Source organism: Anolis sagrei, chromosome 2 (assembly GCF_037176765.1).
Source record: "Anolis sagrei isolate rAnoSag1 chromosome 2, rAnoSag1.mat, whole genome shotgun sequence".
Classification (NCBI taxonomy): Eukaryota; Metazoa; Chordata; class Lepidosauria; order Squamata; family Dactyloidae; genus Anolis; species Anolis sagrei.
This window is the reverse complement of record NC_090022.1, coordinates 43,551,366-43,576,266: the sequence shown is the minus strand read 5'-3', so window position 1 is coordinate 43,576,266 and position 24,901 is coordinate 43,551,366. Positions and strand designations below refer to the sequence as shown.

Here is a 24,901-nt window from a genome sequence, read left to right as displayed (position 1 = left end):
CAGAGTTCTAATTAATGTAATATTCTACATTATGATTTTTGTTCCTGGGTTATAAATGTCATTTCCTTATTGGTTATATCATAAAAAACATTCTAACATGTTTTTTATTCTTATTCAGAGGCTGGATAGCTATCTGTTGGGGGTGCTTTGATGGTTTATACACTATGGTTTTTGTCCCTCATTTATAAATGTTATTTCCTAATTGGGTCTATCATAAAAACATGAAAAACGTTTATTAAACTGCAAAAACGTTGTCTTTGCATGGTGGACATCATGTTATAGCACATTTTGCTATCCAGTCCATCTATTTAACAGCATCATCCACCCATTTAACTGAGTTTTTGGTGCAAAAATGAAGTTCTTGGTGTAGAACTGCTATATTCAAAGTGAGGACTACACAATTAAACAGGAAACAATACTTTCAAACTAGGAACATATTGTCTATTATTTAAAAAAGGTTGTTTATAAGAACTTTGAAATTTTCCCAAAATCCTTGGGTAAGTGAAATGTTTTGAAATTTGGTGGGCCTTAATGGTAAATGTGTTCTACCATGTAGTGAGTTTCACCCCAATAGCTGTAAAAATGAGAAAGAAAGGAGCCCCTAAAGTTTCTCCAATTATAGTAACTATGCGCAATTACTACAACAAAATAGTAACATTTTTTTTACTTTCATTATAGTAACAATTTTTCAAATAACTATTCTTTAGAAACACTTTAGAAATGAAATGCCAGCACCCCGAGTTTTTCAGTGACTTTTGAATCATTTTTTTAATGGATTGCACATCCTAGAAGGCGGCAACCACCCCCTAAGAGCCACCAATCTGGCCTTCAGACATCATCAGGCTTCTTATTCCTTCTCTAGCAATGGAACACCCAAAGGAAATTCATATTTTTTTTCAATACACATGTGATCAGATGGCTTATGGTCTCCTTCTGACCAAAACAATTTCTCAATGCATCTTTAGAAGTTATGCTTAGATAAAATTTCTACTGATTGAGATGCTAATGGTCATGGATAGTATGGGGACAAATGTTGACTGTTCCAGATAAAATAAAAGAAGAATGTTTCTATTTCATCCTTTTAGTGGAAAATCCTAAAGTTCAGGTGGTCATCATAATAGGTCACATACCCCTAAGAAGAGCCCAAAGGCATGCAACCTGTGGTTGATCCCTACTAGTTTACATATTACCCCCTCGCATACTAAAGCATGTTGATGCAATGACTGTTTTCAGTTGTTGTTGTTTTGCATCTTCAAGTTGACTCTGATTTATAACACCTATCATGGGATTTTCTTGGTAAGATTCATTCAATTGAGGTCTGCCATTGCGTTTAATTGAGGCTCAAGTTTTCTGATTTGCCCAAGGGTATCCAGTGGGCTTCCATGGTCAAGTGGGGATAAGGCTCCATCCCATCAAGATGACAATACATTCTATCCATGTTTCTTATTTAGCTCCCTAAGAAGAGAATTTTCAGTATTTCCCTGATTCTGCTTTTAAAAATATAACCTCATTTTGTTTTAGTTTCCTCCAGACTATACTTTTCATTATTTTGGGTTTCATTATTCACAGGAGACACAGTTGCTGAATCATGAATCATATGATTAATTTAAGGTTTTTCTGGTAGTTGCTATAATTAGCATAATTGCATCCAAAGAATACCACTAAGATGAGACCAGTTTTTCTTTTGTTTGTTTTTTTGAAGTATAACAAGTTCAGTACATTAGGTAGAAGCTGAAGTCAGACAAATAATGGCACTCAGGAACTGGCTAATGACCCTATAAAAGTCAAAGTCAAAGGAGACTAGAGTGTATCTGGAGAAAATCTCGGTGTGTCCCTGACCAAACACGGGCTAGAGCCTCACTTAGGGCCTGTACCATGGCTATATGGGTAGCCAGGGAGACCTTCCTGACTGCCTGTATAGCATCTGCATCTAATAGATCTTCAGAGTTGTTTTGGGTCATTGGGGAGCTCCTTCACCCCCTGGGGTGGAGGAAGCCTTTGACGACCCGACAATTTGGTTCTGCGAGTTCGTGCACCATTTTGCAGATAAAGTCGCTCAGATATGCCTCGAGTTGGACACCAACTTAAACACAGTGCCAGAGGAGGTGACTGAGGCATCTGCTTGTCCGGTTTTGTGGGATTCTTTCCGGCTTTTTCTTTCTGAGGACGTGGAGGGGGTCCTTGGGGCTGTGAGGGTGACCACATCGGTTCTGGACCCTTGCCTTTCTTGGCTAATTAAATCGGCCAGAGGTGGGTTGATTGATTGGTTTGTATTGATCATTAATACATCTCTGGAGCAAGGGATTTTTTCTATCTGGGCTGCAACAGGCCGTGGTTAGACCACTCTTGAAAAAAGTCTCCCTTGACTCCACAGTCTTGAGCAATTACAGACCAATCTCCAACCTCCCGTTTTTGGGTAAGGTGCTGGAGCGGGTGGTCCCCTCTCAGCTCCAGGGTTTCCTGGATGTCATCAACTATCTGGATCAGTCACAGTCTGGCTTCAGGCCTGGTCATGGTACTGAGATGGCTTTGGTCGCCTTGGTGGATGACCTCTGCAGGGAACTGGACAGGGGGAGTGTGACCCTGTTGGTTCTCTTGGACATCTCAGCGGCTTTCGATACCATCGAACATGGTATCGTTCTGGGACGACTCTCCGGGATGGGTCTTGGGGCACGGCTCTGCCGTGGCTCTGTTCCTTCCTGGAGGGTTGTTCCCAGATGGTGAAGCTGGGTGACACCTGCTCGGACCCCTGGCCTTTGACCTGTGGGGTCCCGCAAGGTTCCATTCTGTCCCCCATGCTTTTCAACATCTACATGAAACTGCTGGGAGAGGTCATCCGGAGTTTTGGAGTTGGGTGCCATCTTTATGCAGATGACACGCAACTCTACTACTCTTTTCCACCTAACTCCAAGGAAGCCCCTCGGGTGCTGGACAAGTGCCTGGCTGCTGTGGCTGTCTGGATGAGGAGGAAAAAGCTGAAGATCAATCCCGACAAGACAGAGGTCCTCCTGGTCGATCATAAACTGGATCGGGGTATAGGGTGGCAACCTGTGCTGGATGGGGTTGTACTCCCCCTGAAGTCACAGGTCCGCAGTCTGGGTGCCCTCCTGGACTCATCACTTACGCTTGAAGCTCAGGCGTTGGCGGTGGCCAGGAGGGCCTTTGCACAATTAAGACTCGTGCACCAGCTGTGACCGTACCTCGCTGGCTGCTGTTTATTTTCCGCTCCCAATTCAAAGTGCAGGTTCTTACCTACAAAGCCCTAACAGTTTGGGACCTGCCTACCTTTGTGACCACATTTCCTTTTATGAGCCTACATGATCGCTTTGATCTTCTGTAGAGGCCCTTCTCTTGCTCCCGCCCCCATCACAAGTGTGACTTGTAGGGACGAGGGAGAGGGCCTGCTTTGTGGTGGCCCTCGGCTCGGGAACTCACTCCACAGAGAAATTAGGCAAGCCCCCACCCTGGCAGTCTTTAGGAGGAGCCTGAAAACGTGGTCGTTCCAGTGTACGTTCCCAGAATAAGGAAAACTCTTAGCAATATGTCCTCAAATGCACTTTAATGTTGATTTAGGATTGTCTGCGTGCTCTCATCTTTCTTTGAAAACTCTATCCTAGTTTACCCTATCTTTTTCATGCCCAGCATTATTTTAAAATTTTAATTATTACATTTGGCCAGGCCATAGATATTTAAATGCTTGTATGTTATTGTTATTGTTTCTTGCTTATTGTGTATTTTTTTTGAACTTTATTTTAACTGTTTTGTATTGATTATTTGTTACCACCTTCGTTTATTGATGTACTGTGGGCTTGGCCTCATGTAAGCCACACCGAGTCCCTTGGGGAGATGGTAGCAGGGTACAAATAAAGATTATCATCATCATCATCATCATCATCATAAAGTGACATTAATGGGTGAAATAACCAAATCTTTCACCTGAACTGTCAGTGCAGTTACATATCTGCATTAGATAAAATGTAGCATATATTGTAGTGCACACCTAAATTATATGGGAAGCAGGAAGCTACCTACCCTTCCACGTCTATTGCCTTGTTTTTCCAACTTAAGAGGCATCAATATCTGTGAAGTCTCCGCCTGTAATTTGGAAGAATGATTTTCTGGGTATCCAAATTGTGTGGAAGGTATTCATACATGGTGGGGGCATTTCAGTTAAGAAAGTCACCCTCTATATGTATGAGCATATCTGGAAATGAGAATGGAAAGGATGGGTCTAGTCTATTCCCCTTCATTGCATATTTTTAAGAAGCATTTGGATAATGGTAGATGTTAACCAGCTAGTGAATAGATAGTATCCCAGATCTCATTGGGCCAACTCTATTTCCTTTCTTTCTACCAAAGGATGTGAGAGAGTCCATTCTTGGAGGGAGAGTTAGAATCTTACATTCTTCTTCTTTTTTTCCTTTTCCTTTTTCTTTTTCTTCTTTTTCTTTTTCATTTTGCAAATCTATCCCTCTCAATCATCAGAACTCCACTATTAGAGAGATATGGAAATGGGTAAGAGTGAGGATTGTTGCATGATTCAGAAAGAATGAAAACATCCAGAGCCATTTTTGTCCTTTTTACATGCTTTAACTTGCTTTAAAATAGTATTGTTTGTCTTATTTATTTTAACTTTAGTAAAATAAAATTTTAGATAATCTTTGCCTTAAAATTACTTTGGGAAAAAATGGTAATAACTTCTTGGCAAAAGGTGGTAATAATTATAAAGCTAAAAATAACAGGCCAGCACTGCTGTAGGTGGATTTAGGGAAGATGGGTAAGAGGGCATTGAGCTGAAGTAGAACATCTGTTATATTGAGATTTTGGCATTCAATTTGGCTATGTCGGCAGTTCTGAAACTGCTGAAGATTAAAGAAATCATTGTCCTGTAAAATAGTTCCTAGTTAAATAAAGGCTTGTCCTCAACCTACAGCTGCCCACAGGACCTCCCGTAGTGTGGCAAATTTTCTTAACACTTTTGAAATTTTGAAGAAAAAATAATTATAAAGAACAGCTAGGGTGGAAGCATTGTAGAGTTGGAAAGATATGGTGCAAGGTGGCGCTTCAAGGTTCCTCAGCAAACCAATGTGGTCTGATTCCTACCACAGTCACTATTCATTAGTAGCAATTACAGCTTCAGTAGGATATACAGCTTTCCATCTCTTATATCACAAATTGTGCTGAAATTTTCAAAGCCTTCTTCGTCTTAAATATATACGCACATGCCTATATAACAACTGGAATATTTGTTGTTATGGTGGCATATCACAAGTTCTTCCCTAATCAGTTCAACACATAGTGATATCTAGTTCATCCCTTGACAGTATGGTTCACAGTTTGCACATGTCTCCTTAGAAATGAACCCCACTGAACTACATTAAATTTATTCCCAGATAACAATGCACATGAATCCATCCTAAAAGGTGTAGCTGCCTTTGGGTCAAAAGGCCCTTCGAAGAAGCTCTACCTGTAACTGACATCTTCAAGAAAATAATTTGGACCAAATGATTCATGCAGAGTACCCTGTTACATTCACATATGGATTTCATTTATGAAATAAAACATGCTTCTGTATATTTACCAAATTCAGAACAGTGATAACTGAACACTTTACCTGCAAAGCAGCTCATGAGAGGTAGCAGAAATACGAGTTTCCATAGCAACATCATCTCCACTTTCCAAGGTCAAAAATTCCTCCCATCCGATCATCAGAGAAGCTACATAGATCTTCCTGCCACTATTTTATAACCTGTAAAAATAGTAAGATAAGTTTATGATGTAAGTACAAGAAAATTATGAAGGACTGCTCTATTTATTTCTACATGTTAATAGTTCTTATTATTGAATTTGTCTTTTCATTGCTTTAGGATATGGAGGTGATATGCTCAGCTAGCTTTCCACTTCACGGTTGCCATTCGGTGCTGGCAAAACTAATTTTATTTCAAGTTGTTTCACTTAGTTATACTGCAATTCACCTGGCACTTCCCTGTCCATTTAGCTACTTAGGACTAAAGCTACTCACAAAACCAAAGACCATTCACAGGAGCACAAGCCAAATGCCAATCAGGACAGTGGAATTTTATAATATTATTTATTGGGACTTGCAACAGTTCTCCACAATGTGTGTAACATTAAATTGAACTTCTCAAAATGCCTTCAAGAACAGTGAATCCCCTAAGCACAACAATGTTAGCACCCAAAGGTGCAAACCTGAAGAGTAAATCTGAATCAAATGATGTATGTAGATTATTAGGAGAGGATATTGTTTGTTGATGTTAAAATTCAAAGACGTAGCTATTCTAGACATATCTATCTGAAATAACAGTATAGAAAAGAATAGTGTAGCACCTTTGAGACTAAATGAGAAAAACACTTTGTAGTATAAAGTTTCATAGATTTAGAGCTTCTTTAGATGAGCAATATGAGCTGGGCTCACCATGAATCACCATGAATGGTAGTCTGTCTGTCTGTCTTCACAATACACAGCTATTTCCACTGAGTATCCTGGGAACTGGAATTTAAATCGACTTTGACCCAGTTCAGGAAAAGTTAGGAGATTCTACAAAGTTTGCTGGAAACTCCAGAGTATCCCAAGCTTCTGGACACTCTTGTCAACTCCAGCTTATGGTAGTTCTATAATGTTTTCTAGGAAAGATTTATTCAGAGGAGGTTTGCTGTTGCCTCAGAGAAGGCGATTTCTTGTGGCTGATATGCTCTTAGTGTCCAATACTCAAACCACTACATATTGGGATAGAATAGAACATTATCACTTTAAAAGACTGGAATACAATGTGCTGTGGGTATTAGTAGTGAGTGGTAGGAGTGTGATTTTCATTCCCATTTCTCTGCAGTCCTTGAAGTTTCTGAAGAACAGCTCTGAAAAGTTTACATAGCAATGTGTCCCAATTTCTTTTTCAACCACTATATGATTAATTAACAGTACAATACTGTTACGGTTTATCAGTCTATGCAGAAGCTCCCCAGCAGTCTTCCCAACCCCAGCCTTCTGTTGAATCACGCACAGACAAAGTAAAAGGAAAAACAAAATTTACTCTTGAGTAGTCAGAGATAAATATGCAGCTTTACAAAATAACCAGCCTTGAAAATAAACTTAGTCCATTGCAGCAAAATAACTCACACAAAGTCCAATGCATTAAAACCATGTGTTCTCTGCTTCTTCAATGGTGCAAGGAGTCTTGTTGTAAATGGTCCAGAACTTCAGCAAGTCCTGTAGTAAAAAAGTTCCACCAGGTCTCTTCTCAGTCATCTGATCACCATGTCTGAATACACCATGAAGCACTCCTCATGATATACTCCATGCAGGGAGTGGCTCAAGCTTAATTGCTTAATTGTCCAGGTGCTCTTCCTCAACACACACACACAGAGGAGATGATTCTTGCAAAGACTTAGCATACATATGCACATCCTGTAACAAATACTATTAATGACTGCATATAAACCTCAAAAAAATTAAATAAAGCTTACTTCCAGGTAAGTGAGTATAGGATTTCAACTTAAATTAAGGAAAGTATTGATGTAGCCTTCACTCCAAAAGAACAAACAACTCATTTGGTGTTGCAAATACATTAATAAGAAGCTGAAACATTTCATCAAGTAAACCAACCAAATTACAAACCCATTTTCATCCATGTATACATTAAGTACAAAAAACATTTGTGCATATAGAGAATCTGATTTTATATCATGAAAACCCAGTTAAGACTTTAAAGATCTATTGAATGGTCAGGTATCTGGGAGCAGAAGAGAACATAATACTTATAACTTGTTTGAAATGTGGCAAAGGAGATACTTTTACAGATACTACAGGCAACTGGAAAGAGCAAATATGACAGGAAATCTTCCTAGAATGTAAGATGATGAAAGTAATTACACTTTGGATATATCATGAGACAACATGACTCATTGTAAGATATTATAATGGTCAGTTAAGCAGAAGACAGTAGGAAAGGAGGAAGACAATTACAGGTGTATTGGCTGAATCAAGAATGTCACAGCCCTGAGTTAGCAAGACCTGAGAGGGCAGATGATGACTGGGGATCATGGAGGTCTCTCATTCATTAGGGTCACCACAAGTCAAAGTCAACTTAATGGCAGTTAATAACTATTCTTTTTGCTAAGTGCAATGAAAGGAAATGGTGATGAAGTGGGTAATATTTTTCTTTCTAATATTCTAAGAGGAATCAACTTTCTTTACAGGACCATATTTTAGTCCCTAGAATTATGATTGACTGCAGATCAACAAATATGTAAAATGTAATTGTGCCCCCCCCCCCCCACACACACACACACAAAGTGATGCAAAGGTGGGAGGATTCAATGAAGAGAAGGACTTTGACAGATGAGAGACAGATGGGGACACTCTACCTTCAGCCTATACTTGTTTAACACCAGTCCTGTGACTGCCACCATCCCACTAACATCCACTAAGGTCAGGAGGAAACAAGACCTTATCTGGACAAAGGAAGCAAAATATTCAATAAAAATAACAATTTCATCAATTTTCCCCTTCTTTGTAAAATACATTTTTTTTCACAATTCATGTTGGTTTCTTCACAAATAATTTCATTATTATCTGAATGTTCCATGGCTAAGTTAAGCATACATAATGATCTAACCAGACAAGATCCAGGATCACAAAACAAAAATATCTCTAGAGTACAACATTATGGACTATAAAGTGGCTTTGAAATGTGTCAAGAGTCTAACATGAAGCTTTCAACAAAACTTAATGCAACTAAGCAAACAGCTAAAGCAATTATTAATGGCTATAACCAATGCCAACCAAAACAGTTCCAATTAGCCAGGAGGTTTGAAGTTCTGGAAATTCAAGCATTTCTTCCTTTTGCTCTGTCTCCTAGCTGGTGAGCTTGTGTGGATTAGATCCAACCAAGATAACATCTTGATTTATAGGAGCAAACCATAACTAGGCCTGAATCCATTGGCTGTCACGATACAAGAAACTGCTGAAAGCTGACCCCTCCCTCAAAAATGACTTTGATGAAAGGGACCTACCCTATATACTCATGTATAAGTTTAGAAATTTTAGCCAAAAGGTTATCCAAATAAAATGTCTAGACTTATTCATAAGTTTCAGTCAATATGAGTACCTTATTCCCTTCTAAGAGTGATAAGTGATGAAAAACAAGAGCTTAATCCTTCTCCAGAAGAATTTGAAAGAAGCACCAACATCCTCCACTCTTTCTGCTGTGGCGTTGCTTCTGGCCTTTTTCAAATGCTTGGGTGAGGAAATTGTAATGGCAGCCAGTCTGCCCCCCGGAGGTGGCATTGGGGTTTTCTCGTCTGCTGAATGATTGTTGACTTAGCCACATTTAATAGCGAAATCCATAATTTTGACCCCATCTTATACATGATGTCTACTTATACACAAGTATATATAATATTTTTAAATATATATTTGAATGAAAATAAGGAATTGAGCACAGTCTGTAACATGTAAATAAGTGAGGTGGTTCCATTGTGAGGCATTTCAGTGGATGAAGAATCTTTAGATTTTAGAAGACGGATTCCACTGTTGAATTAGTTGCCTCATTTAAAAAAAAAATCCTGCAAGCATATGAAAAAAAGCATTTTGTCTAATCTTTCTTCTTGCTATTCTATATTTCTACAAAATGTTAATAGTTTCTCAAGCAAGACAGTATTTAAACCTACTAGTGTGCATTTACATGCTAGACACTTAAATAATGAAGTACATAGGTTCCTGATAGATGCAGTTTATGATGTCTACATACATATATGGGATTCACTCCAACCCATCTCTTATTTTCCATATATCCAGGTCCCACAATCTTAAGTGTGGTGTTGATGGAAGTAATGGTTCACAAAAGACAAATACCATGACTGATATCAAGGATCTACTGTTGAATGATAACCAAACATCCAATAAATATACATATATGTAAATAACATGCTGAGAATCTGGACAAGAAAATCAACAAAGGGAACAAATTTCAGCAAATAGACTTCTAGCTGTACTTTATGGCAATGTAATCAGTATTTTATAAAGATGAATATATTGTCTTTATGACATTTAAAAACAATTCTCTGTTGTTTATCTAATACTCCAAGACCATAAACCAACCTAAGTAAAAATTCAAAATGCAGATTTACTAATTCTATTAAGTGCCTATTTCAATTATAATTGTACACTTTTTGCAATAAAAATGAATTACATTTTGCCACTGTACATTCAAAACTTCACATCACATAATATATTAATTTAGAAGGTGTTGAATTTTTAGTTTTCTGGTGCCAACAGAGAAATTGAGTCATCCAAAATAAACACAAATTGAAAACATATAATAAAAAATGTATTTTTCTTAGAAATCCACATAGCTCTATTAATTTTAAACACAAAAACCTTACTGGCAAACATAAATGCAGTAACCACTGCTAGTATTGTGATTCATATGATAATTTACTGTCAAAGTAAATCAAGAAAAAACATTTTAAACACAAAACAACCTAAAATATTCATTGTATTAGAAAGTCTGGTTTAAACTAGACATCTTCATCTGTTTTTAATTCTGGTAGAGTATGAAGATAAATGGTGCTGTCACATCTTTCATTTTCTGCATATATTGTTTACTGTAATTGTTATGCCATACTCCTAAATAGTTGGACAGGGAGAAAACAAAATGAGTGAAATTGAGTGGGAGGAAGAGATACCTATTTCCTGTTTGACTTTTATGTTTTATTGCTAATAGAACAAAATGTACAGAAACATATCTCTTTAATGTAGTTACTAAAGCTCCCCCACCATTTGCGATCCTGTCATAATAAATCTGTCCACCTAAGTATAGTGCATTACTCTAGACCATGCTGAAGTATCCTCTTCCTTGTCTCCTGCAGCCATTTTGGGCCGCCTAAAAATCCACTCCATGGGGTAGTGCTGAATTTAGGATAAATGAGACCCTGTGCTAGTTAAGTTATGAGGCCCCTTGCTTGGGCCCTGAAGGAGGAAGGTCCAGTAGGTCTACATTGCCTGCTTTGTGGCATACTCCCATAGACTGCATTGTGTGATTCATTATGTTTGGAATCACTCCAACAGAACACCTTCATATTTAGATTTACCCCACATAAGTAAAATCAATTGTAAAAAATGTTTTGCCCTGGAGATGTCCTGCTGGCCAACAGGGTCCTGTATTTTATCACACTTAAGCACAATGGTAAATCTGGCACTGCCAAATGGGGTTCCTGGCCCTCCAGAGTCATTTTGGCAATGTGTGTGTGTATGGAGGGGGGGGGGCAGAAAGCACAGAAGGAATCTGTTAAATCAGCCCATTAAATCCTGTGTCCCTACACAAAGCTCCTTCATTGACCCTAAATTTATCCAACCACATCCCTGTTTTTAAAACCCATTATTTGGGCTGATTTCCACTTTAAGAACATGGCCAACCCTTAAAAACCATCTTGACCAACCTCCTGCACTAGCTTTTTGGCTATATCCTGGTCAAGATGAGATATCATTTCAATTTGCCATTTGGCCTGAGATGCAGCTGGAAATTGGGGTGTGTTTGTAGGGCTGCTAGATTGACTTCAGGATAGGGTTCTTATAACTCTTTCCCCTTGGAGTTGGAAAGAATGCTATAAAATTCAATTACATGAGGAAAATATAATTTTCTTTCTTTACCTGCCAAGTCCAACTTTTCTTTGCAGCAGTCACCTCCCAACACAATTATTGCCATGCCAATGGAGGGCAGAAGGTTTGGGTAGCCACAGAGATGCTTGCAACAAGAATAGAGTTGTTGCTCCATCATCGCCCCCCATCTGAACTCTCCACCAAAAAGCCAATACCTTTGTTGGGAAGGAATAATTGCAAATGTAAGCCATTCTTTGGAAGGCAAGGGAAGACAGATGCCTTTATAATGTTTGATGAAGCATCTCTGTACCAAGGTCTAGTATAAAAATAAGTATCAGTAGCCCTTCCTTGGACGCACTTTGCCAACTCATTTTGTTTGGGTTTTATCATGTGTGTGTGTGTTTGTGTGTGAGTATGTGTGTTTTATGGACAGGTGGAGTAAAAACATCCCCTACCATGCATTTTCCAGTGCTCACAAGAGGTTTGTAGCTCCCAGAGTAATTTCAACTCATGAAGAAGGTAGAGATAAATTATACGGCCTCTTAATATTGTTTGGATCAAACATTTTTTTGAAACTGGTGTTCAGTTGAGATGACCCAATACACTTATTATCCGGATGGATGGCCTGATTCTTACTTGCCTTTTAACACTAAGTATGAATGTTTGTTTTATTGGTGTTTTTAAAGGCACACACTTGCATGTTTTGCATTCCCTTGGCAAGCAGAATCCAGCATTGTTAAGAAGGTCAACTGCTCTTCTTTTTAAAACCAAAAACAGATCTTTTGATTTACAGTTCCACTTCTTAAGTGAATAATGTGTAATTTCATCCCAGCCTAGGCAATCAACAAAGAAAATATGGCAGAGAAGGGAAAACAATGCTTCAACCCTTGAATAAAGTGGACATAAATTATACATAAGAAGTCAGTAGGGGATGTCATATATGCCCACTTTATTTTGGCCTTCTTCAAGCCTGGCAGCAAAAGGCAAGTCTATTTTCCACCTTGCTTTGTCTCCCCATTGTCACTAACAACTGAGTTTAGCCTCTGATACCTACAGGTTTGCTTTTTTTTTTAAAAAAAAAAAAATCTTATTCTTCATTCCCTGACATTGCAGTAACTGGCAAAAATCCCAGCCAGGGATATAGCACACTAGCGTTTGCAATCTCTTTTCTCTCTCCCGAACACCTGATTTGCAGGCAGCTAATGTGAGTTTCCTCATGAATGCCAATTGTATTCAGCCAGTATTTTTCTTTTCAAACTTTTCCTCCTCAAGGCAGTCTCCATGCATTTGAACTTTCCAGCCACCTGTAACAGGGTGAATTGCAAATGGTCCTAACAGTGTAGAGTGAAGACAGAGGGCAGCTTGACAGTCTCTGAAAGGATTATCTTTTGCCAGCTTTGGAGGAGGATAATACTGTTTTTCAAATTATTACAAAATCTGTCTTGGGAAAATGAACCACTTGTCTTGGATTTCTTAATATTTATATTCTTTGGCTTCCTTGTTGATTGGGTGTAATTTGTGACACCCAATTTTCTACATATTTTCCTATTTATTTGTCATTCATATTTTCCATAAATGCTTATGCTAGTCTTTAATATTTTTATATGTATTATAATGACTTTCTCTAAGATTTTTGTATTTTCTGCATTCCTTCTGATAGTACATGTCCCTGGTGCAACATTGAAAGATAAAAACACAAAATAAAAATACTTTAAACTTTTGTGTCAGATTTTGTGTGATATTTTCCTTTGTATGTGTGTGAAAGACTCAGATTTGGAAGACCTCAAACGGATGCAATCACTAAAGAACCCCTGAAACTCCTAAAACAAGGATAGATTTGAGAACTGAATGAAATTGATGAAATTGGACTTCGATCATCTATTGACTGGTGAATGGGAAGTAATAACTGGAAACTCATGTCTGTGCTAAAGACCTGGGCTTGACACACTTGGCAAAAATGGGAATATATTATATATAATATACAATTTGTTCAACCAGACTCCTTTTCAAGAGTTTGCCAGATTATGCGAAGAGCATAAATGAGTTGTGATGTGACCTTATGTAAATTGGGCCCATTATTGAGGTAGAATAATCTGTGAGATTGCAATCTTCAACTACATGAAGCATTCTATTCTACTAAATGCAGCACAGTTCAGTACTAAGGACGTTGTCATATGGCCAAGTTGGCCTGTTTTGTCTCTTCAGTGAAAGGGAGGGTGCATGAGGCAACTCATGGTGCTCCGTGCACCCTCCCTCTTTTCCCCACCACACATGGAAGGTGGGGAAGGGTACACTGGCATCCTTTCTCACCCCTATGACATTGCAGAAAGGGTGGCAACTGCATGTTGCCTGCCACCTTTTCTGCATCACATGGGCTTTTGGGACAAAAAGTGTGCTGGAGCTAAGAGCATGATGCTTTCCTCTCCATAGTGGAGGGCAAAGTGCCCTTTAGAAATCAGATGCTTACTTTGATTGAGTGTAATCCTACACAGGTCAATGCATGGTTTAACCCTAATATAACTATAGACTTCATCAGATGAGTGGGAGAAAACAGAGCAAATTGTCTTACCTCATTCCCCACCATCTTTCCCTGACTTCTGGGATTACCAGCCATTTCACATCCTTTCCCCATCTCTCCCTGTCTCTTACTTGCTTTCTACCACTTTTTAAAGGTTTTGAGTGTCCGGTTTGGACTCCCGTTGGGATGCATTTCCAAAGAGCATGAAAATGGAGATAGAAATAGATCTGATGAAGTCCTAAGTAAAACAGCTTAGGAGGCATGACCCCCCCCCCCCCAAAAAAAAAAAAGCTGCCAGGCTTAGTAAAATAGAGTGGAGAGGCAGCATATCAAGGTAAGTACTGTTTTGTGTCTTATGGAGGATGAATTGGCATGATTAGGGCATGGGGGCAGCCACTCTGCCTCCCCACGCTCTGTGAGCCCAGAAAGCACACAATGGCCATGGGAACATGTCCACATTCATCTAGCACATTGAAAGATCTGAATGCTGGAGCAGGATTTTGACCTTCCCTTGTTTTTTTAACTCGGTGTGTAGCCACATTAAGCAGCTTGCTCCCAGGTTAATTTGCATCAGCTCGCATGTGTTGTGTACATCATTTGGCACTGTAGAAGCACCCAGAGTAACCATGAAATGCTATATCATCATTGTTTGCTTGGGTTTTTTAAAATGTGAAAAAACTTTTGAACATGTGCCTACATTGTGACAGCTTGTGCTTAACATGTCAGGGGAAAATATTATTTTAACAAGTAAGTGTGATAAACACCAGCTGTTACCACATGAGATGCATTCATAAGAAATAACCATCACATGAAGATGATAATGCTGTTTAAAGACAATGGTAAAGTAACATAAAATGTGGCTCAGATGATCTAAATAAAATAATAATAGATGTGGCACCTTGAACAATGGCTTAAGTAAAGTTTTGTTGGCATGCAAGTCTTTACACTGATTACTACTGTTTATGCTGATGTGGGACTGATACTGAATAATAGGTTTCAGACTATTAGCATTTGAAAAAGTTTTTAATTTAACATCTCTTTTATTTGGTAGTTCTCTCATGATGAGTTTTCTTCATGAAAATTAAAATTGGAAATTAGGTCATATGAATATTTTTCATATGAATTGGAAATGTTTCTCATTCATATTGCAAACCTTCTTTCCAACAACGTACTCAGGAATTATACTGGGGGGGGGGGGGGGAGGCAACTAAAATCATTCTCTTCCAACTAAGTTCCCTGAACCCCACTTTATTTATTGTTTGTTGGTATCATATATATATATGTTATCCTTCTCCCAGAGTGGGACCCAAGGTGACTTAGAACAATAGAATAATAGAGTTGGAAGAGACCACATGGGCAATCTAGTCCAACCCCTTGCCATGCAGGAAAATCACAATCAAAGCACCCCTGACAGATGGCTATCCAGCCTTTCCAAGGAAAGAGCTTCCACCACACTCCAAGGCATAGAGTTCCAGACATATTAAAATAAAAACACTTACAAGAAAATCTAAAAACAATCAAAATCACCCCAGAAAACATTTTACAGTTATTTAAACATAGACAAAGCTTAAAAATCACATTAGTGTAAGAAATGGAAACATCTCTCTGGATTAGCATGGCCCTGTGATTTGTCTTCTGTACAGCCTCCATAAACTTTCTGTCCTAAGACCTACCCAACATGCTTCTTTTTTTAAAAAAAAATTCCCACAATTTTGTAATTATGCCAATATAAAAATATTTAAAAGATAAATCGAGACAGAAGCAGAAGGAATCAATTGCATTTAAGGTAGTAATGGAATGGCAGCAGTATCAGAGCCCCCGGTGTCACAGTGGGTTAAACCCCTGTGCCGGAGCCGCCGGTGGCACAGTGGGTTAAACCCCTGTGCCGGCAGGACCGAAGACCTACAGGTTGCAGGTTCAAATCCGGGGAGAGGCGGATGAGCTCCCTCTATCAGCTCCAGCTCCTCATGGGGGACATGAGAGAAGCCTCCCACAAGGATGATAAAACATCAAATTATGCGGGCGTCCCCTGGGCAACGTCCTTGCAGACGGCCAATTCTCTCACACCAGAAGCAACTTGCAGTTTCTCAGGTCGCTCCTGACACGACAAAAAAAAAGCAGTATTAGAAGGTGTTGATGGTTTTACCCATCAATAAAAAGGGTGCAATACTCACAAAGGGAATGCAAAGCAGCTGCAGGACACACACAATATCTTGTGATAACTACTGGCAACAGATGCAGTTATCCTGCTGAAATTCAGTTTCTCCATTCTTGTGTGATAAAATCCATGGTTTCAAAGGTGCTACAAGATCCCTTTGCATAAGAATCAGTAAGAAGTCCCCCTGCCTTGTGAAGAAGATATGGAAATCCATTTCATCCCTCTAGTACTCTGTTAAACATTTAGAGCAGTTGATATAAAATCCATGCTAAATTGTTAACATAAAGTTAAGTTGTTTTATAGAGTCATCTCTGTTGGGAAATAATTTTTAGACGTTTAAGAAAAACAGCAATAAGTCATAATGAATGCAGCGATCATAGGTAAAAACAACAACACATCAAGTCCCCATGTTCTGCTGGCATAAGTAATTCCTCAGAAAGGCACTATAAAAGTCGAATGTTATCTCCTAACGCTCAGTAGCTCTGGAACTGATTTTATGCTTGACATTTTTCTCTCTCATTCTCTTTCTTAGAGTTTATGCCAGTTAATAATAATTCTGAACACAATGTCTCTTGGGCACAATAACTGTTTTCTTCATGTACTTGGAATTACTATGACCAGTGTTGCCCCACTCCAACAGGCAGGTGACATTTTTAGGCAATGGGTGCAGTCAGCTTGTTGGGAGGTAGCATTGAAATTCCCTCTTTATTTCTATTTTAGCCTGATTTAAGGTAATTAGCTTGAGGCACAACTAGCATCAGTCAAGAGAGGAGATGCAGAGAGAAGGAGACTTTTGTTCCAATCAAATTTTGATACAAATTGACCTGATTGCAAAGTCTGGAATCAATGAAGGAACATAATTGGTTACCAATTGAGCACCGGATCACTTTCAAAGTGATGGTACTCACCTTTATGGCCTTACATGGTCTGGGACCGATGTATCTGAGGGACCGCCTCACCCCCTACCAACCCCAGAGATCCCTCCGTTCTGAGGACCAAGATCTATTGGAAGTCCCCAGTGTCAAGACCTTGCGTCTAACAGCAACCAGACGCAGAGCCTTCACAGCAGTGGCACCATCACTCTGGAATACTCTGCCACCTGAAGTCCGTGCCTTGCGAACTTACCAGCTTTCCGCAGGGCATGTAAGACATACCTGTTTCGACAGGCTTTTAATGTTTGATAGTGTTGTTTTTAAATTGTTTTAAATTGCTTTTAAATTTTGTTAGATTTTAGCTAGTTTTGTAAGCTGCTCCGAGCCCCAGGGGAGTGGCGGCATATAAGTTTAAATAATAAATAATAAAATAAATAAAATAATTGTATTTACCAGAAACAGAACTTCCCTGTAAAAACAACTTCGCTGGCTACCAGTTTGTATTCAGGCACAATTCAGAGTGCCAGTCATATGTGACCAATAGGTTTCAAATGTTGTCATCTATGTGGTAAATCCAAAAGCACTTCCGTAATGAGTTTGGGAACTGTGACATTTCACTGTGGTTGTATTGTGGGTGACATTTTGAACTGCTTCACTTCCCCATGGCCATATCACTAGTTACTTACATTTGGGTATCAGAAGGGCTCTGCCTCATTTATTTATTTATTTATTTATTTAAAAAATAATTTTTGAAACTGTGCAATTTCAAAGTTTGTTACAGGAATTTCTCCTCTTTATTAGGCATTTTCATACCATATTCTAATTTTCCTTTGTTCTTTTGCAAATGTTGGAACTGGTCTTCTGCAAAACAAAGCCTGAACTGTTTTGACAATGATAAATACCCCCTCTCCCTTGCTGAGTAGGCTTGTGCATTTCCGTTGAACCTTGACCGGTTTCTGCTGGCCAGATACTGATAAATCCCCAAATCTGTTTTTGTGTGCCTCCCGAAAAAGGGTGGGTCAGACTGTGGTCAATAAATGTGACTAGATCTGGCCCACTGATGGCAATGAGGAACTTCCAAGGCTCTCTTTCCATTCCTGCTTTTCCTTTTTTTCACTTCAAGAGAGACTGAGTTTCAGCAACGGGGTTAATAATAAAAAAAAATAATTTATTTTTAACCAGCCCTCTCTCCTCTAAGGAACTCAGGGCAGCTTCCAGACCGAAAACATAACATTGGCAAACATTCAATGCCATCAAAAACATTAATACATTTATAGTTTTATACATATAATTAAAACAAAATAAAAGTCATTGGCTAATAAAATGAGTCAAACAGTCAAGCATCAAGGAACATATAGTCAGTCAGTTAAAATTTGTAAGATGTAAAAACATAGCTTTTTAATAAATTACAATAAAATAGTCATTGTTAAAAGAGCCTGTGATGTTAGGACCTGGATTTAAAGCCTCACAGATAACTTAAGATACCAATCTTCCTGTGATCCTTTTCTTTCTGCAGGCAAGTGTGCACTCCATGCAGCTTTCCGAGGCATTTTAAGGAGGCCCAGTACAGGAAGAGTGATGACCTGGAACTCAGTGGAGCTATCCTCCCTGGACTACCTCAAAAATCCCTTGTTTTCTCTACTGCCTGAAACCTTTTTTCTGCTTTGGGTTTTGCTTCCTTAAAGTTGTTTCTACTTTTTACTCTAGAGGAGAGGTAGGCCTCTCTTTTTGTTTGCTGGGATTACTATTATTAATAATTATTGTTCTCTTTTAGAAGTATTTTCTGAAGGACAGGAAAGGAAAGAGAAAAAGAAGCTAAAATGATGATGATGATATGATGATGATGATAATAATAATAATAATAATAATAATAATAATAGTCAGCAAAGAATATATCCAAAGAGTCAGAAAGGTTTTGAAGAGCAAATTAAATGGTGGAAATACAATCCAGGCTCTCAACACCTGGGCCATCCCCGTCATTAGGTACACTGTTGGAATTGTGAACTGGACGCAAGCAGAGCTGGATGATCTGGACAGAAATACAAGAAAATGATGATAATCCACTACTCATTACACCCGCGTATTGATGTTGACAGACTTTACTTGCCCAGAAAATCAGGAGACAGAGGACTTCTGCAAGTGAAACAAATGGTAGAAAAAGAGAAACATATACTGGCAGATTATGTGAAAGGCAGTCAAGAACCAACATGGAGGGAAGTCAATAGTAGTAAATTGCTTAAAGTGTAAAAGACAAAGAGTGTATACAGTAAAAACACAATCCAGAGCAGAAGAGAAAACTGGCGAAAGAAGGCTCTCCATGGACAGTTCCTGGAAAAAAATGAGAGCCAAATTGACAAAGAAAAAACATGGCTGTGGTTCACAAATGGAACTTTGAAAAAGGAGACGGGGGGCTTGATTCTGGCAGCCTAAGAACAAACCATTAGAACAAATGCCATCAAAGCCAGAATTGAAAAGTCAATGACAGATCCCAAATGTAGACTCTGCAAGGAAGCAGATGAAACAATAGATCACCTCCTCAGCTGCTGCAAGAAGATTGCGCAGACAGACTATAAGCAGAGGCATAACACTGTTGCTCAGATGATTCATTGGAACTTCTGCCACAAATACAATCTGCCTGCAACAAAGAACTGGTGGGATCACAAGCCAGAAAAAGTTACAGAAAATGAACACGTCAAGCTACTCTGGGACTTCCGGATTCAGACAAACAGAGTTTTGGAGCATAACACTCCTGACCTGACGATCGTGTTAAAAACAAAGTATGTATTGTTGATGTTGCAATCCCAGGTGACAGCAGGATTGAAGAGAAACAACTGGAAAAGATGACACGATATGAGGATTTAAAGATCGAACTGCAAAGACTGTAGCACAAGCCAGTAAAGGTGGTCCCAGTGGTGATTGGCACACTAGGTGCAGTGCCTAAAGACCTTGACCTGCACTTAAATACAATTGGAACTGACAAGATTACCATCTGCCAGCTGCAAAAGGCCACCTTACTGGGATCTGCATGCATTATTCACCGATACATCACACAGTCCTAGACATTTGGGAAGTGTCCGATGTGTGATCCAATACAACAGCCAGCAGAGTATCTGCTGTGGACCCATCTTGTGGTGATAATAATAATAATAATAATGGTCCCAAATGTGTGTGTGCATATCCCCAACTCCCAATCAGTCCCACTAAATAAATAAATAAAAACCCTAGAAAACAAAGGAGGGGAAGAGGAGCCATGATCGGCTGCCATGTGGCCCCTTTTTGAATGAGAAGCCCTGATGGCTAGGCCCTTGCCATTATGGGCACCCAAACAAACCACAGAGGCTGGATTGGCTGAAGGGAATGGCTAACAGATTCTGGCTCAAGCCTATTGCAGAGAACACAAATCAATCAAAAGCCTGATTACAAAACACATATTTCCTTTTTTATTAATTGAAATCATTTTGCAAAACAAGATGGTACTGCAGCGCAGCAGTCTGTGTGGTTTTGTAATTCCCTTGCAGAATACACAACTCAGGATAAGAATAATAGTAAATTCAAAATACATGTCTCCTTTTTATTATTATTAAGAGTGTTTAAGGAGATAGTGCTTGTGAAGGTGTGGCAGTATTTAATTGAAAAGCTGCAGCCAGGCCCGTAGCCAGGATTTCGTTTTGGGGGGGGGGGGGCTGAATTTTTTTCAGGGGGGGTTTCGGGGGGGCTGAGTTTCGGGGGGGGGGTCTGAGTCTGAGTGAAAGAGGGTCTAGCCTAGCAAACCTTTTGTATCATTACCCCAATACCCCCATGCATATGGGATATATTGAGTATGGTGATCAGATCATAATATGAATAAACATAACAGTTTAAATAATGCACCATTAAGGCCTTTTCGCGAACCACCATGAAAATTTCGGGGGGGGGGGGCTGAACCCCCCCCCCCCCCCGGCTACATGCCTGGCTGCAGCCTTGTGAGATCTTGCGCTTTTGGGGTTGTGCAATTCCTCTGGAAAAATTGGTGGGGGTATGGAAGACTGAGCAATGCACAGATTAGAAAGAACATATGTGGTAAGCTAAATGTACTTGCTAGTTTCATCAAACACTTGGGGAACTGATTGATGTGATAAAAAGAATGTCTATCTCCAGCTGAAACTTGAGACAGGTTTGCAACACCAGACCCATTTTTAGAGCCTCATGTGATAATATTCTGAGTGAAGAATTAGATCCCCAATCAAAACCAATTTAAAGAAAGGAGTGGAAATTTACTTATTTACAGCTCTACTTCCCAAAGCCCATCAAGAATCTTGTCCCCGATGTTATTTAACATCTACATGAAGCCGCTGGGGGAGATCATTCGGAGTTTCAGAATGAGATGTTATCTCTACGCAGATGATGTTCAGATCTGTCACTCCTTTCCACCTGTCACCAAGGAGGCTGTCCAGACCCTAAACCGGTGCTTGGCTGCTGTGTCGGACTGAATGAGAGCTAACAAATTGAAATTGAATACAGACAAGACAGAGGTCCTACTGGTCAGTCGTAAGGCCGAACAGGGCATAGGGTTACAGCCTGTGTTAGATGGGGTTACACTCCCCCTGAAGATGTAGGTTCGCAGCTTGGAAGTGATCTTGGACTCATCGCTGAGCCTGGAACCCCAGGTCTCAGCGGTGGCAGGGAGAGCTTTTGCACAATTAAAACTTGTGCGCCAGCTGCGTCCGTACCTTGGGAAGTCGGATCTGGCCACGGTGGTCCACGCTCTTGTTACATCCCGATTAGATTACTGCAACGCACTCTACGTGGGGTTGCCTTTGAAGACTGTTCGGAAACTCCAACTAGTCCAGCGGGAGGCAGCCAGATTGCTCACTGGAGCGTCATACAGAGAGCATACCACCCCTCTGTTGTGTCAGCTCCACTGGCTGCCGATCCAATTCCGAGCACAATTCAAAGTGCTGGTTTTGACCTACAAAACCCTATACGGTTCTGGCCCAGTGTATCTGTCCGAACGGATCTCCCTCTACGTCCCACCTTGGAGTCTAAGATCTTCTGGGGAGGCCCTGCTCTCGACCCTGCCTCTAACACAAGTGAGATTGGCGGGGACGAGGTGCAGGGCCTTCTCAGTGGTGGCCCCTCACCTGTGGAATTCACTCCCCGGGGAAATTAAATCAGTGACATCCCTCCTTTACTTTAGGAAAAAACTGAAAATTTGGATTCGGGACCAGGCATTTGGACATTCTGGCAGCTAAAGAAAGGACTTGACAATGGACAGGAATTGACTAAACGGAATGGAATTATGGAACTCTGAATGCTGAACATGAGATTAGTTTTATTGATTGTGTTATGTACTGATTGTTTTAACTTGCTAATTGTTTTAACTGCTGTTTTGTATGTATGTATATCTTGTATAGGCATCGAATCTTGCCTTTTTGTAAGCCGCCCTGAGTCCCCCCCCCCCCGGGGGGGTTGAGAAGGGCGGGGTAGAAGTACCATAAATAAATAAATAAATAAATAAATAAATAAATCTCACTTGCAATCTTCATTTATAGTTCTTAGTTATGGATAGTTTGGGACCATTGAACTATATATACATTCCCATTCTCACCATAACACTTTGTCTTCAGGCATTTTAACATCCTGACCATTGCATATGCTTTTCCGTCTCACAGTTCAGCACTACTGTGTTTGAAATCCAAATCTGGGTGACATTTTAAAGCTTTCTAACAGTGTGCCTCCAATAGCAGGGCAATATGTCTTACGTTTTGTGTCCTCTTTTTTGTTTGTTTCTGGCCCTGACATGATCATGCCAGTTGTGTTTGTATGTGCACAAAATTGACACACACAGATATACTCTTATGGCATAAACAACACATAAGCACATCACAGAGAAACAGCTTGAATAAGTAGAATGGAGCAGTCAACTGACTGTACATCATTCACTTTAAAATGACTTTCATCTTTTTCTTTTAAGTAAACTTTAAAGGTGGTGAGGTGAGTAGAGAACCAAACTCTGGAATTGCCTGTCTACTATTTTTCAAGAGCTATCTGTTCTGAAGTGACTGCAATACCTTCAACTTTTGTGCTTGTGAGAAACAGAGAGAGGGAGGGGATGGGAGAAAGTTTTGGCTTTCCCATACAAATCAGGTTGGATCTCCAAGTTTTAATTCGCATCTAGGATCTGAAATTTTAATTGGGCCCAATATGAATTACACAAAAAGATCTTTATTGTTAATTGCTATTAAGTTGGTTGATCCTATAAACCTAAATGAAATGAACTTAAAATAAAATACCGACAGCAAGGATTTTTTTAAATTCTTGTTGCTTTTGTTAGCTGCTGTCAAGTAAACTTTGACTTATGGGAACTCTTTGAATGACCTCCATGTACCCTAGCATTAATAACTCTGCTCAGGTCTTGAGACTCAGGGACAGGGCTTCTTTGATTGAGCCTATCCATCTGTAATGAGGTCTTCCTCTTATCCTTTTGTGTTCCACCTTGTCAGACATTACAGTGTTTTTAGTGAGGCATTGGCAAAATATGACAGTTTAGTCATGGCGACAAGGGAGAACTCAGACCTGATTTTCTCTAGGATATATTTCTTTCTCTTTTTGGCAGTCCACAAAACTGACATCCAGCATCACACCTGAAATAAGTTGATTCATTTCCTATCAGCTTTCTTAAGTATATGGCTTTCATAGTAATACACATAACAGCCAATCTTGGCTTTGGTATTCAATGATATATGTTCTTCTAGTTGCTTCATAGCTGCCTTTCTTAGCCCTGCAACTTGTCTAGATTTGCTAAAACCAAAACATGGACTAACTCTAGATGGAAGGCTGGCTGTCTCCATGATGCACAGCAATTTCATAGAATCATAGCATTGGAAAAGACCACAAGGGTCATCCAGTCCAACCCCTTGCCATGCAGGAATACTCAATCAAAGCACCTCCAATAGATAGCCATCTAGTCTTTGCTTTAGAACCTCCAGAGAAAAAGATTCCACTATGCTCAGAGGCATCATATTCCACTTTTGAACAGGTCTTACTGCAAAACATTCTTCCTAATGTTTAGATGGGATCTCTTTTTCTGCAATTTGAATCCATTGTTCAGTGTCCTAGTTTCCAGTGCAGCAAAAATGCTTGCCCTCTCCTCAATGTGACAATCTTTCAAACAGTTAAACATGACCATCATGTCTCCTCTCAGTCTTTTTTTCTCCAAGCTAAACATACCAAGCTCCCTAAACCATTCACCCTAGTGCTTGGTTTCCAAACCTTTTATAATTTTGGCTTTAGCTTATCTATATCCCTCTTGAATTGCAGTACCTAGAACTAGACACAGTATTCCAAGTGAAGTGCGACCAAAATGAAATAGAGTGGAGGCTATGACTTTTCTCAGTAAAGACACTATACACCTATTGATGCAGCCTAGAATTGCATTAGCTGCCGCATCACACTGTTGACTCATGTTTAGCTTGCAGTTTCTCAAGTCACTCCTGATACAAAAAAAAGCTTGTGGTCTACTAAGACTGCTTAATAATAATAATAATAATAATAATAATAATAATAATAATAATAATTGCTATTGCCCAACGTTGTCCAATACAACAGCCAGCATAGTGATCTTGTTTGCTATGTACTAATCTTGTTGTGTTTCAAATAATAAAAATAATAACTTTATTTGTAACCCACCCTATCTCTCCAAGGGGACTTTCACAAGTACTGTTTACAAACTAGATTTCATCCATACTATATCT

The 24,901-nt window shown here is 39.5% G+C and overlaps 1 protein-coding gene across 3 annotated transcripts in view; it reads right to left on the bottom strand.

Moving 5' to 3' along the window:
- CNTN6 (contactin 6) overlaps nucleotides 1–24,901 on the bottom strand; it is a 304,683-nt gene that overhangs the window by 220,200 nt on the left and 59,582 nt on the right. For all 3 annotated transcript variants that reach the window (XM_060766325.2, XM_060766326.2, XM_060766324.2), the window contains exon 2: nucleotides 5,615–5,749. In XM_060766325.2, coding sequence (XP_060622308.2) covers nucleotides 5,615–5,669 — 55 coding nt within the window. In that variant the 5' untranslated portion in view covers nucleotides 5,670–5,749. The remainder of the gene's footprint in view (nucleotides 1–5,614; nucleotides 5,750–24,901) is intronic.